Here is a 12,128-nt window from a genome sequence, read left to right on the forward strand (position 1 = left end):
TTGAGACTGGACTCACCCACGGTCAAAAAAGCAGTTTTTACAGGCGAACCGCTCATCTGCCTCTGAGAAGTTCATCGGTACCTTCGGGAGTGTGGCCGACGGCCTTGCATACGGAATCTACCAAGCAAGAGACAATATGACTAGTATGAGCACAGACATCAGTTACTGAACTCACCTCTCGCGAGGATCCGCCACTACACAGCACCAGAGCTTGCTTGCAATCCATGCTGTCGCAATCCTTCACAGCAGGGCGTTCAAATTCACGATGATACGACCACATATATAGATTGCTGATGAGTAGAAACAAAATAATAACTGCGATCGCAACTACACCGCAACATACAGCGCAGACGAGTCAGGTTCCCTTTCGGAAACAACACAACATCTCCAAGAGTTAACACAAATGAATGATGAGAAAGGGGTAGAGCGTCTGGACCCATTATTGGGGGCCGGGCAACCCATCTGGAAGCAGTCCATAAGCGAACTAACGGACTTAGCCATCCAAAGTGATTAGTAGTCAATACCAAAACATTCACATTCCACAAGTAGTGGCCGAGTGTACTGGGCATCTCGGGATGAATCGCGCATCAGAAAATCTAATCGAAGCGCGTACGCTTACTAGAGCTGACCTCAGCCTCCCACTCGCTCCACCTCTTCCTAAGCAGAAAAGGGTCATAGATTACAACAAAGACTACGGGGCTGTTTACTTCTTCAAGTGTCCTCGAGACGCGACATGCTCCTGTACGCGGCTGAGACAATCTAGCTTGGCTCCACACATATCACATCGGAAGCAGCAATTGGCTATACTCGAAGAGTTATCCACTGAGGAGATCAATACGATGGCGGGGACGCTCAACCAGATTCCTCGCATACTCTCACATCTCGGCGATGCCGCAGCGGTGCTCCCCAAGAGCACAGCAGTGCTGTGTTCTTGACAGCACGCTGTAACACCACGCAGACACAAAGGTCCAGGAACAGTGTCCAACCCTAGGGCGAGGTTTCAGCAGGTCTTACTCGGGATTATCCCTTCCTCATCGATCAGCCTCTTAGGGTCCGGCATGTGCTTGAGAAGGTAAGTCGTGACAGCTCTCCACTGGGGATCACTACCAACAGCAAAACTCGAGTAGTGTCCGACTCACACGGCCTTCACACGTGCGACAGCATACCTTGAGACATTGCCTCCTGTAAATATGGCTCTTGCGTCCAGCCACCACGCGTAGTGTTGAGAGTAACCGAAATGGTTCGACGAATTCACATGCTTCGCTGCCTAATGTGAACGAGACGTAGCCCTCTCGCCCCGACTGCCACTGTACTTACATCATAGTAGCTCTGCAAAGGCATATCGCAAATCTTACAGAGCAAAGTCTGTGCCGCTGTTTCGAGTACACCAAGCTCATTCAAGTCCTTGGAGTACCTGAGAGACAATCCACAACAGCGAAAGCCCTCAAGCTAGGTAAGCCTCACTTCTCTTTGATATACGCCTCCATATTCTCCCACACCTTGTGTCCAGCTGCCTTCTGATGGCGCTTTGTGGTCTCATGGAAAGCGATCTCCCCTGGACTCCACAGATCGATACCACAAAGGGTGCAGATCCAGCTGTCATCCCTATTAAATTCAGATCGAGATGCAAAGTGTCGGACAGTTTAGTAGCAACTCCCCTACCGATTGGTCTGAATACAATCCTTACAAGCGAACCTCTGGTCCGTTTCATCCCAATCCCTCGGAACCTTCGGCAGCGGGCACTCAGGATCATCATAGTCGCACTGAAATCCCAGCAAGTGGATTCATACAAAGATGACGAGGAGCTTGATGCTTTGACCAAGTGGCTATAGGGTTGTTACGCTTCCGTTTCCCTCATCTCTCATACGACCAACGTACCCTATCTCCAAGTTCTCTACCCTGGTGGGCTGCTGCACGCTTCAGCACGACAGCGGTATTTACTGAGCGGCTAGTCTGGCGGCCTCGTGACTCTACACGCAGACCGATTCTCGCGGGATTAGGAGGAGAGCTGGGTTTGGCGGGCCTCAGGATCGCGTTAGCCGACGTGGCTGGTTTCTGAAAATGGATAAGATCAATCACGTCAAGAAAGTAGTAACAACACAATCGTCCTGGACTGAGGTCCTCACATTCTCCGTAAGGTATACAGTATTTTAGAATCAGAAACTAACCTTTTACCCTACTAAACTGAGTACCAGGTAACGCCACTTCCCCAAGGGGCTCACCCTGCGTCGTTCACACTTGTGATCGCTCCACAACCCAACACTGCCAAGATTGGGTGCGGACCTAATCGGGTATCCAGGGGAGGTGGGAACCCTTGGTGAGCCGATGTCCGAAGGACAATACGTCGAGGGTGTACTGGCATGGTCGAAGTCCTGAGGAGATAAGATATGGATGATACTTCATAAAAGGGTAAACCGATGATTCGAGGCTCGAAATCAACAAGCAGTAGTGGGGGCTTCACAACAGTTATCAACAAGCAAACCATTACAAATGCACAGTAGAGAGAGTTCCATGGTAGAAGTGATGCTAGAGTTACTCCAGTATAGTAACTAGTGATAGCTACCACAAGCCGACGAGACTCACCACCACTGCGGCTGACGAAGTGCTTCCATCGGAAGCTTGCTGGCTCGTACTGTTGTAGCTGCTTGTTTCCGTGCGTCCCGATATGGAGCCTTTATACTGGTGATTCTGCCGCGCAGGGGGCTCACCGATTCTCCCAAGCCTAGGCGTGCCCCACCTCCGTACAGGAATACGAAGGGGCGTCGGCTCAATCTACAAAAATGGGACCGATGATAGTAACATCGAACCTATCCCTCCAAAATACATACAAGACGCCCTCTAAAAATTCAGATGAGACCAGAAGCAGATGCGGTCTGTACCCTGCGGTATACGATAGGATCTCACATAATCCTGGCACGCCTCTCCATCGTCCAGCCCTTCATCAGAACTGCACAGGTCCACCTATAATCCGGAACAAGCCTTAGTACAACACTTCATCGATAACCACTACCAAGCTGAGCTGATCCTCATCCGGCTGCCGGTAATCCACCTCATCATCCACCATCTCGCTCTTCACAATAAGCTCCGATCTAAGGATAGCATAAATACCAAGTGCCGAAGCAACACTGCTTACTTCCTCGAAGGTGGTGCTGGAGAAGCACTCACTGCTCTTGTCCGATTTCTGAACACATATGGACATTTCTCTAACCTTTCCTGGGAGTGCGTCCCAAATCTCCCCAGGGAATGAAATCCCGAGTTTTACCCATTGCCATGGCAATCGCTGGTTTCCCAATGGACCTTAACATGGCTAAGCTTCGCGAAAGACAGCAAACATTGTAGACAGAAAAAATACCCCAACGGACCTGCGAACAACTTGGAAATATCACAGATCCTGATTCGGAACACTATGATATCGCGATCAAAGGGTCTCGCTTATGCATCGCGGACGCTACGAGTCGATGCTCGGAATTGCTCTGACCATCACCAAACGATCACGAGAATACACGTGGAGAAAGGCGACACCACACAACGGGACTGTAGGCTGATTTGCTGCAGTCCCCGACGCAACTGCGACTCAATTTGGAAAGTATGGCATATATCACACAGTGCTCATTCTGAGACAGGCATACAGTTCCCAGTACTCTACGGGATACTGCACAGACCGTGTGGCTGAACTGCTGATTCAGGAATCCTGGCGACGTAGGATCGCCTCAGCGTAACAATTAAATGATCGACTCATTTCTAACGTTTCCAACAAGCTGCGACGCATCAATCATAAGCATAAAACCCAATAGAGCGAGCGCAGCTATTTCACCCACACTACATAGATTTCCGTTTCCATCATTCAGCGTGCTTTGATTTTCCGACGAGCACAAAACGGTACACTCAGCGGCCATCCTATCCTGGTCGTCTTGATTCAGCTCGATTTGCCCTGCATAAAGAACCCTATGATCGGGAGTACCATCATACCATCATTTCTACTGTCAGACCATTTCCCCCAACCCTTCCAATCTGGTGGCTCTAACATTCCTGCTCTGCTGCGGAGCATATTAGGAACAACTACGTTACAATAGTACCCCCACAAGGTCTACTGAAAGACGTCACAGGAGAATTAATGCCACGATATAAGACAAAAGACACGGACACAAGAACACAGATTCATAACAGCGCTGGGGCGCAACGAGAGGAAGTTGCGCACGTGCTACTATGGACTATGATTTTGTAAGTAGACAAGTTGCGTTTCACTTAATTTCGAGACTACGACAGAACGAGGATTTGGTAATTGTCGTCGTGTTCGAGCTCAATACACGCATTCAACGCGAAGGCACACTCTACAGAGAAACCATCAAATACTCGTGTTATGAAAAAAAGGAGTCATGATACTTGCACAAGACTAGTGGTGGAACAACCTCAAGTTGGAGAAAGCCATAGTCATCGAGTGCCTGGCACAAAGCTCAATAGAAAGCCCCATTTAGAACCACCAGATTGTCATGGGACGCACTCCTCCCTACTGATCACAAGCTTCGATGACCTCAGTATCGGCAACTGAGCCACCAGGTTGCATCACGCTGGTCACTCCATAACGACTGCAAACATCGATCGAGTCCCTGACTCATACAACTGTGGTCAAAAGGCTGGAGAGCCCCAGAAGGGTCCATACCGGAATAGAAAGAATGCATCACTGGACACAGCAACCCCTGTGAGTGTCCTCATAAATCTAGCCTTCTCATCATCGGTTAAAGGCTCTGGTACCTGAGTCAGGTAACCTGACTCCAACTTATTGCATCCAATCCAATTTCTCACTGAGACACGAGTTGCAACAACCGGAACGAAGGCTTTATGTGGAGAGGCGAAGCAGGAAACTCACATCAGCAGATTCGAAGTTGTCAGTCTTCCAGTTAGTGTACTCCAATCCGCTCATATCTCCCTCAATATACCTGCAAGTCATTGGTCGTGATATCGTTCGTAATAGCTGGGAATGTTCTCACCTCACACGAGCACTGATACGACTCTGCTTCTTCACGCTGCTCTCGGATATCATACCAAGAGCCTTCGGGTGCCACCAGTTTTGGACCTAGTTATGCTCGCCAAACTATATGATTTGAACAAACTCAACGCCGTCCAGAACACCTTTCTAGCCTCTAATTTGACACAGTCGACACGACTCTGCTGGCCCGCTCCGATACCGACCATCATGCCGTCCTTGCAGAAACCGACACATAGGCCTCTGGTAACCAGAGTATGGTTCGAATCCTGGTGCACTGATACCATCCGATATGTCAGACTTCAGCAGATTTGCGGGCGATACATCAACGCATCCTGAGGTGACAATGGAGTTTTACCCGCTCAACGTGAAGTGGCGGAATACTCTGTGGAAAGCCCGATATTCGCGCTATGCATTAGTCGTGAAGTATTTTTTCCACTAGTATTCTCATATCACGGTTGGAACTCCAAAGATATGGTACGAAGCTTATCATTGGACTTCCGGAGTATGATATTGAGCAACCAACCACCGGACGCGCAAGCGCATCCCGTTTGCCTACTTGAAACAGCGACAAAATCGCCGAAACTGCACATCGGGTCCCCATTCCGAGAGCGGATATACGCCAGGGCCACAGGAGACAAGTTATCACATGCTGACGGAGCCACCTCATAGATGCAAGCCGCATTATCTGGAAAGCAACGGATGGACTCTCCTTGCGCTGATGAGGACTGCCCTCGATTGAAGAGCCCCGTTATCATGAGGACCCACCTCGCAATTCGGTGCTGGCCACTGCAGCTCCAGCAGGGCCCACGTGCTTGAAACTGGCTGCTGCCGGCAGCCTGATGCGGTGATATGAACCGACACAGTGCGACAAAGTACAGTATACCGCATAAACAGATACGATCGGTACATACCCAGTAGCCTTGTCCATTTCTCTGACCAGCAGCCATGAGTTAATTGCGTCGAGAAGGTTAATATACCCCGGAACCCCATTGACAACCTGGTATTAGAATGGGGTGACGGATTGCAGCTATCAAATCATCATCGTCTCATGATGACGCCGATGCCAATCAAGAGCTGACCTTGAAAGGCATCTCCAAACCATCGCCGACTACACTACACATAGCCGCTGGCTGATGGTGAGGATTGCACTCGTACTTCAACGATAAAACCACGTCGAAAGTCTGAATGCAACTGGAATTGTGAATCGAGTATTAATCATAACCGCCAACGAGCTGCACTTCACAACTCTCGACCTCAGCCATGCAATCGTCGATCAACAATTGATGAAACACCCTCAGAACGAGGGAGTGGGGCTTACCTGGGTCACAGACTCCCCGAGAGTTTCTGTTGAATCCCCGAGGGAGGCCATGTAGGAAGCTATCTTGTTGTCGTATCTACAGCGTGATTGACGAGTCTCATCTGGTCTAATGACTCGTTAAAAGCGAGTACACATGGGGCGGCCCCGTTCAAACACATGTTCGGTTAGCGGGGAAAGGTGTAGAAAACATCAATATATCAGCAGCTTGGCGCAGTGGATAGCGTGTTGGGCTCATAACCCAAAGGTCCCTTGATCGAAACAAGGAGCTGCTAATTTTCTGCATTTCTCACCTCGCTGTTAACGCGAAGGCTTTGCATACCATGCCCCTGGTAAGCCTGACTCGGGCAATCCTAACATCGTAGAGAAACGCGATCACAGGTGTTACCCGTTGTTAGTCGCCAGCTCTCTGACTAGTTCGTCGTAATCGGAAGGACTGGTGATGACGCAAACGCCATGAGAGTTTTTGGCAACAGCTCGAATCTGTTACACAAGCTTATCGCCAGAATATAGTGAACATTTAGTGCTTGTGTGGCTCTCCCCAGATAGCTCACCATACACGGACCTCTGATGTCGATATTCTCGATGCAAGCCGATAAGCTCGACCCAAGGGACGCAACTGCGGTCTCGAAAGGATACCTCAACAAGCAATACTTAAACAAAGGTTCTGTACATGCTATCACACGGCTGGATCCTGAACATACAAATTAACAACGACTAGATCAATTTTCTCAATCCCGAGCTCGAGTAGCTGCTTTTCATGGGAAGCGTTACCTCTCACTACCAACAATGCCCCATGCACCTAAAAGTACACTCTTGAAATCGGGCTTCGAGGTCGCTGAAGAATGAGGTCCTCCAGCAATCGGGCGCACGCTGAGACAGCTGGGCTTACCTTAGGATTTACGTAAGGCAAGGTTTTGACTCGCCATCCAGGATTTCGGGACTTCCGGTATAATCGCTAACATCCATTACGGAGTAGCCCAGTTCCTCCATCTTCTTAGCGGTTCCTCCCGTGGAGAGTATCTAGAGAACGCTATTGGGATGAATCCAGAGAGAGAACGCCGGATTCACCTTGACACCGTAGCTCGCCAAGCATTTCCCCAAGACGTCTAAGCCTGCCTTGTCACAGACAGACACTAGTGCAGTCTTCACCACTATCAGCCTGGCCTCATCAGTGCCACTCAGAGCCCCCAAAACTATATTTTCTGCACCAGTCATTTCTACAAGGATGCAATACCAAGTTACTACCACAACGAAGACTACATGATACATGGTCAAAGTGTCACGGCAGAACATGCCTAGCGGTAAGACAGGTTGAATCAGCCGACGTGAGAATTTCCTGATCTTATGTGTTATCAACAAGATAGAGGCGAGTCTATCCTCAATGCGCGATACAAGAGACCACATCGTGCATTTGTCGATGGTTGGAACGACAATCGAAAGTCGACTTCCACGGGGACTGCGATTTGAATACACTAGGTATGTTCAGAAGCCAAAACCACGACAATGGTCTGAGACCGGTCGTAGCTAGGCTGCAATCCCACCATTGAAACGACAACTCGAGATACTCGGATCTATGGACAAAAAATTACAGCTATGATGCTAGTACGCTAAATATAGGCGTTAACCAAGGTAGAGGGGATCAATGAGCGATACTGATTCTGCCAGCGTTATGTGAGTGGCAAGGCAATGAGCCATATAATGAAAAAATTGAGGTCTAGATAACAATAGTGAAGGGACGCTCGAAAAAGAAATATACTCAGCTAAGTAGCGAGCACACCTCCAAGCAGAAACATCATCTAATCATCATTCAAAAAACCCCACATCTTCGGGTACAGGTGTGGGAGCACTCTAATGACATTTCTGAAAACTAAGTCGAAAAAATTGTAAGACGTCACCAGCAGATGCATAGTGCGGCGGACAACATAACTGTAGACCTAGGAAAGAACGCTTAGCAAAATTTTCAAAAAGCGATATCGACTGATCCGTGATGATGTGCGCCTGAGCACATCTGATCAAAAGAGTTCACGACAAATAAAACTCGACCAGCATCATTGACAACAACAGACCGTGGGCACTCCCCCTCCTCGACTCTATTCCAACAGAACTTGGGGTAAAAAATAGCCTTGCCCATTAGCGACCCGAAATAGACGCTGGAAAGTGATAGTAGATTTATACCTTTCAGCGACGTCGTTGCTGAGGATGTAGACCAAACCAAATAATTGCTACTTCTACACTCTGAATCGATCAGCTCTAGAGTAAGTAATTGTTTAACGAGAGAATTCTCGGGATAACGAAGCGCTACTGGCCGCAGAGGAAAGATTGTAAACTGGCTTCGTCTCTCCAGATGTAGTGCGTGGGGGAGACCTAGGAGGTTTGCCGGCTACGACGCCATTGAGAGGGCTCCCAGGAGTACTGCAGCAATAGCTCATGACGGTACTCCCTGATGCTATGCGTGATGACGGGGTGCGCATGGTGAAATCAGCCGCCGAACGCCCCAGGCTATTAATGTAGTTCATCGTTGCTCTAGTTGGCCGCTGACCTCGAAGACGTTGGAGTCTGATCAATGAACGCAGGGTGTCGATGAGCCCCGTGTAGCACATCCCAGTTGAGCCTCAATATTTCAAAAACGGCAACTAATGGACGGGTTTGAGAGCCACCGACAATTCACTGTGATTTGGAGAATCTTCTCCACGGAAGTGTACAGGAACATTGTCAGCTGTCATAAGTGAATGGAGAATATCCCCACCTATAATATGCAAGAATGCATCTCCTAACATCGTTCACGTCCTTCTCGGTAGCCCGATACATACACACTGGGGGCGGTGTCTCGATTTCCACCAGGCATGATCGCCGCGGTAAGGGCGGTGTAGCTCCGGTCGTTGTGTTCGCCTTGCTAACCGATGAGCCGACAGAAGACGCGGATCCGCGAGTACCTTGAGGGCAAAGCAAAGAGCCTCTGTGAAGCCCACACAAACTCTGTTCAAGAGCTCTTATAAGGGCTCTCGAGCGCCTCAATAGAAAGCGTCTACGATCCAAAATATGCACCTACTTGATTCACCACTGCAATTCCTCTGTCCAGATGCACAGTCCTCTCCTTCACAGTTGTGAATGCTCGGTGGTGTAACCACAACAGCAGACATCTCAGCCACGGGCGAATCGACAGAGCTCATAACGTGGAGCAATCCAACTGGGAAATACGGAGTACAACAAGCAAAGGGAGGGGGCCAACGCACACACACGACTTCTCATCGATGAACGCTGTCACAATCCGAATCGAAGGAGTCCTCAATTATTTTCGCTTCTGCTCGGCGAGGTCGTTCGAACCAACTATTCATCCATGATTCACTATGTTTGAATTCTCACAGGGTCTGACTGATGATCCAGCTCCACCATCACTCTCTCAATCTACGCTTAAGATAGACAGTAGAGAGGATACGAAATGAATAGATAACCCTCATTCTCATACACAGGGTAACAAGGGACAGGGTTGGTTACAAATCTGCCTTCAGCATGATTGCAACACTCAATGGTGAAAAATACTCACCACAATCACCAATGGAAACTATCTAGAAAACGAAGACAAGTGTATCCGTTGTGTAACCGGACACCCGCCGGAAAATCATTGAGGACTGGGCAAAACTGATAGCGCAGTTTGATATCCACTCGATTTTTTCGAGAGTCTTTAGGCATAAATCTGTGGGAATATCACAACCAGGTGATTTTCAACAATGATAAAGCTGTATCGATGGACTCTGTAAGAAAATCATGTCGTTAACCCCCATAGAGTGATCGATCAGGCTCTGAGCAACCATATATGCATCGTGCCTCATGTACTTACGTATAGGGAAACATGATGAGCACATTCGAGTGTATTCAATTCACATGAACACAGTACACGACTGATGTCGGCAACTCGTGATTATATAGCTTCCTGGCCGCTTCAAGACAACACTCCGAGATACGACCAGTTCAGATGAAACTATTTCATTATTTATTTCAAACATTTCATCGATGTACTCTCATCGGGCGCATGCCCGTGTAACCCTTCCTCGCCTGCTGTTGAAGTGGCACACTATGGCACAGCTATCGTATCCTCCATGGAATTGAATCTCGAACTCAACAAGGTCACTTCGTCTGTACATGTTTTCGTATTTTACTGACAGACTCCAACGTGAAGGCAATACGAAACTGGACTGCTAATTATCTTGAGGATTCTCCTCTATTACTCGGCCTTGCACATAATACTGCCTTCATTGAGTAGCTAAACACCCTGTTTCACCGCAACCACTGATCGTCCGTATTACGACATTCCTCATCTGCGAATCCTGCTCGCCTGGTGGGCTCTGTCAACACTATCAGCCGTTGATGCCTTTTCTAAGATGTACTCAACGGCAGCGTCCACAGTTCCTCTGACCCTGAAAGCCTGGGCAACTTGCTCGTGAGGCCAGCCAAACTCACGGCAAACCTGTGACAGTGTGACTATAAGTTCGACAACCAGCACCGTCATAATAAGCTCTCACTTGCTCAATCTTCGCCTTGTTATCTCGGTCCGTCAGTCGATTGAGACTCTCTATGCTAATCGGGTCCTCATCCTGAGTGGACATCCTCCCTCACTAGCCTCCATCAGAGATGCTCACATAGAACCGATTGCCGTCACGCGACTCGAGTTTGGACAGAGCAACCGCTGCCGCAAGTTCTGGATCCATCTCTGATGAGTTCGAGTAACTTTCTTCCTGAGAACGATTACAAGTTGAAACAGTTCGCTATCGCGCGTAGTAGGAGTAACGATATAGAAATAGGAACAACTGGAGAGCATAATGATGATTATACGACTATCACAATGAGTGCTACCCTTCTCCCGATTCACAGCGCACTCGTTGGCAAGGTGAGGAATGAGTGACAAGAGCGTCTTCGGCACAGATGAACTTGCTTACCGGTATGGTCTGGCTCTGTATACTGGATCTATCGTACCCAGTGATCATATGGTTGAACTGGAATGCACTATTCTCCAAGGAGTGGCTGAACACACGTCGAATCTTCACATATTCCCTCCAATATCGTCTCTCACTCAGGAACGCTCAGTGGCGTCGCAGGCTGGGTTACTGGCGATGCCCGCGGACGTATGGTCACATGCTCCGTTCGATGGTACGACACCGAATCCTGAAACGTTGACGTAGGGACACTACGAAAAGGAGATCGACTCATGTGCAGTGCAGCAGTATTCTACTAGCTTGTTTCTCGGAGAAGATGATCTACTGGTGATATTTCAACATCGTACGTAGACTAAGTTAGCCTCTCAAGACTACCCGACACGATCACTGATAGCCGGCTGAACCCTAGTGGCACAATCCATTACCGCACACTCAAGATATTTCCCATGATCATCCCAGCATACATACATTGACAGACTTATCAGCGGTGCTTTGCTGTTGATAGGCGCTATGAGCCATCCGTACTCCTGCCTCCCCGCATTCTCCTCGGCGAGAACTAGATGCAGGACTTATCTTATTGTGTTGCTGTATAGGTGTGCTCGATGCACTGAACAAGAAGAAGAAGAAGAAGAAGAAGAAGAAGAAGAAGAAGAAGAAGAAACGGTCCACACAAGCTTTGCCCGAAACGATGAAGAAGCAGTCCTATCAGTTTCCACACAATCACCCAACGTTTGTTACTAGAGTACTGAAGCGTTTGTTATCGGTTTTATCAACGAGATCGTCATAGCCACATGAGTTACCCTCACCTGCTCGACGGAGTATCAGCAACGCCTCCACGAGATACTATATGGCCCGGAACTTGGTTGGAACAAGTGCCACCGTTTGCAGCCAT

General features: G+C 48.6%; 6 protein-coding genes and 1 non-coding gene across 7 annotated transcripts in view; 1 reads left to right on the forward strand and 6 right to left on the reverse strand.

Annotated features, from left to right (window-relative positions):
- Positions 1-1,000: 1,000 nt before the first annotated feature.
- On the reverse strand, positions 1,001-3,305 carry Pmar_PMAR028138 (hypothetical protein; the record flags this gene model as incomplete). The annotated part of the gene is made up of 10 exons (XM_002774092.1): positions 1,001-1,103; positions 1,167-1,267; positions 1,318-1,414; positions 1,465-1,605; positions 1,663-1,763; positions 1,879-2,055; positions 2,223-2,372; positions 2,905-2,961; positions 3,011-3,213; positions 3,263-3,305. The coding sequence occupies 10 exons, from the start codon at positions 3,303-3,305 to the stop codon at positions 1,001-1,003; spliced, it is 1,173 nt and encodes a 390-aa protein (XP_002774138.1).
- Positions 3,306-4,393: 1,088 nt separating this feature from the next.
- On the reverse strand, positions 4,394-6,356 carry Pmar_PMAR028139 (bifunctional purine biosynthesis protein, putative; the record flags this gene model as incomplete). The annotated part of the gene is made up of 11 exons (XM_002774093.1): positions 4,394-4,442; positions 4,512-4,607; positions 4,661-4,752; positions 4,868-4,937; positions 4,989-5,074; positions 5,131-5,261; positions 5,544-5,672; positions 5,753-5,823; positions 5,899-5,984; positions 6,067-6,168; positions 6,306-6,356. 11 exons carry the CDS (start codon positions 6,354-6,356, stop codon positions 4,394-4,396), a joined length of 963 nt encoding a protein of 320 aa, XP_002774139.1.
- A 148-nt stretch (positions 6,357-6,504) lies between these two features.
- Positions 6,505-6,577, forward strand: Pmar_PMAR028140. Its single transcript has one exon. It is a non-coding gene; the product is annotated as a tRNA-Met (tRNA).
- Positions 6,578-6,595: 18 nt separating this feature from the next.
- On the reverse strand, positions 6,596-7,104 carry Pmar_PMAR028141 (bifunctional purine biosynthesis protein, putative; the record flags this gene model as incomplete). The annotated part of the gene is made up of 4 exons (XM_002774094.1): positions 6,596-6,655; positions 6,691-6,785; positions 6,857-6,941; positions 7,007-7,104. Coding segments are annotated over 4 exons (338 nt in total), but the record flags the coding sequence as incomplete, so codon positions are not given.
- A 98-nt stretch (positions 7,105-7,202) lies between these two features.
- Positions 7,203-7,598, reverse strand: Pmar_PMAR028142 (bifunctional purine biosynthesis protein, putative; the record flags this gene model as incomplete). Its single annotated transcript, XM_002774095.1, has 2 exons — positions 7,203-7,325; positions 7,374-7,598. The coding sequence occupies 2 exons, from the start codon at positions 7,596-7,598 to the stop codon at positions 7,203-7,205; spliced, it is 348 nt and encodes a 115-aa protein (XP_002774141.1).
- A 2,929-nt stretch (positions 7,599-10,527) lies between these two features.
- Pmar_PMAR028143 (hypothetical protein) lies at positions 10,528-11,011 on the reverse strand (the record flags this gene model as incomplete). The annotated part of the gene is made up of 4 exons (XM_002774096.1): positions 10,528-10,566; positions 10,720-10,770; positions 10,826-10,897; positions 10,943-11,011. 4 exons carry the CDS (start codon positions 11,009-11,011, stop codon positions 10,528-10,530), a joined length of 231 nt encoding a protein of 76 aa, XP_002774142.1.
- Positions 11,012-11,956: 945 nt separating this feature from the next.
- The window catches only part of Pmar_PMAR028144 (serine-threonine protein kinase, plant-type, putative), a gene marked incomplete at both ends in the record, with an annotated part of 4,479 nt that continues 4,307 nt past the window's right edge, over positions 11,957-12,128 (reverse strand). Inside the window, one exon of the mRNA XM_002774097.1 lies at positions 11,957-12,079. Within this exon, the coding sequence (XP_002774143.1) occupies positions 11,957-12,079 (123 nt within the window). The remainder of the gene's footprint in view (positions 12,080-12,128) is intronic.

This window comes from Perkinsus marinus (assembly GCF_000006405.1).
Source record: "Perkinsus marinus ATCC 50983 genomic scaffold scf_1104296958686, whole genome shotgun sequence".
Lineage (NCBI taxonomy): Eukaryota > Perkinsozoa > Perkinsida > Perkinsidae > Perkinsus > Perkinsus marinus.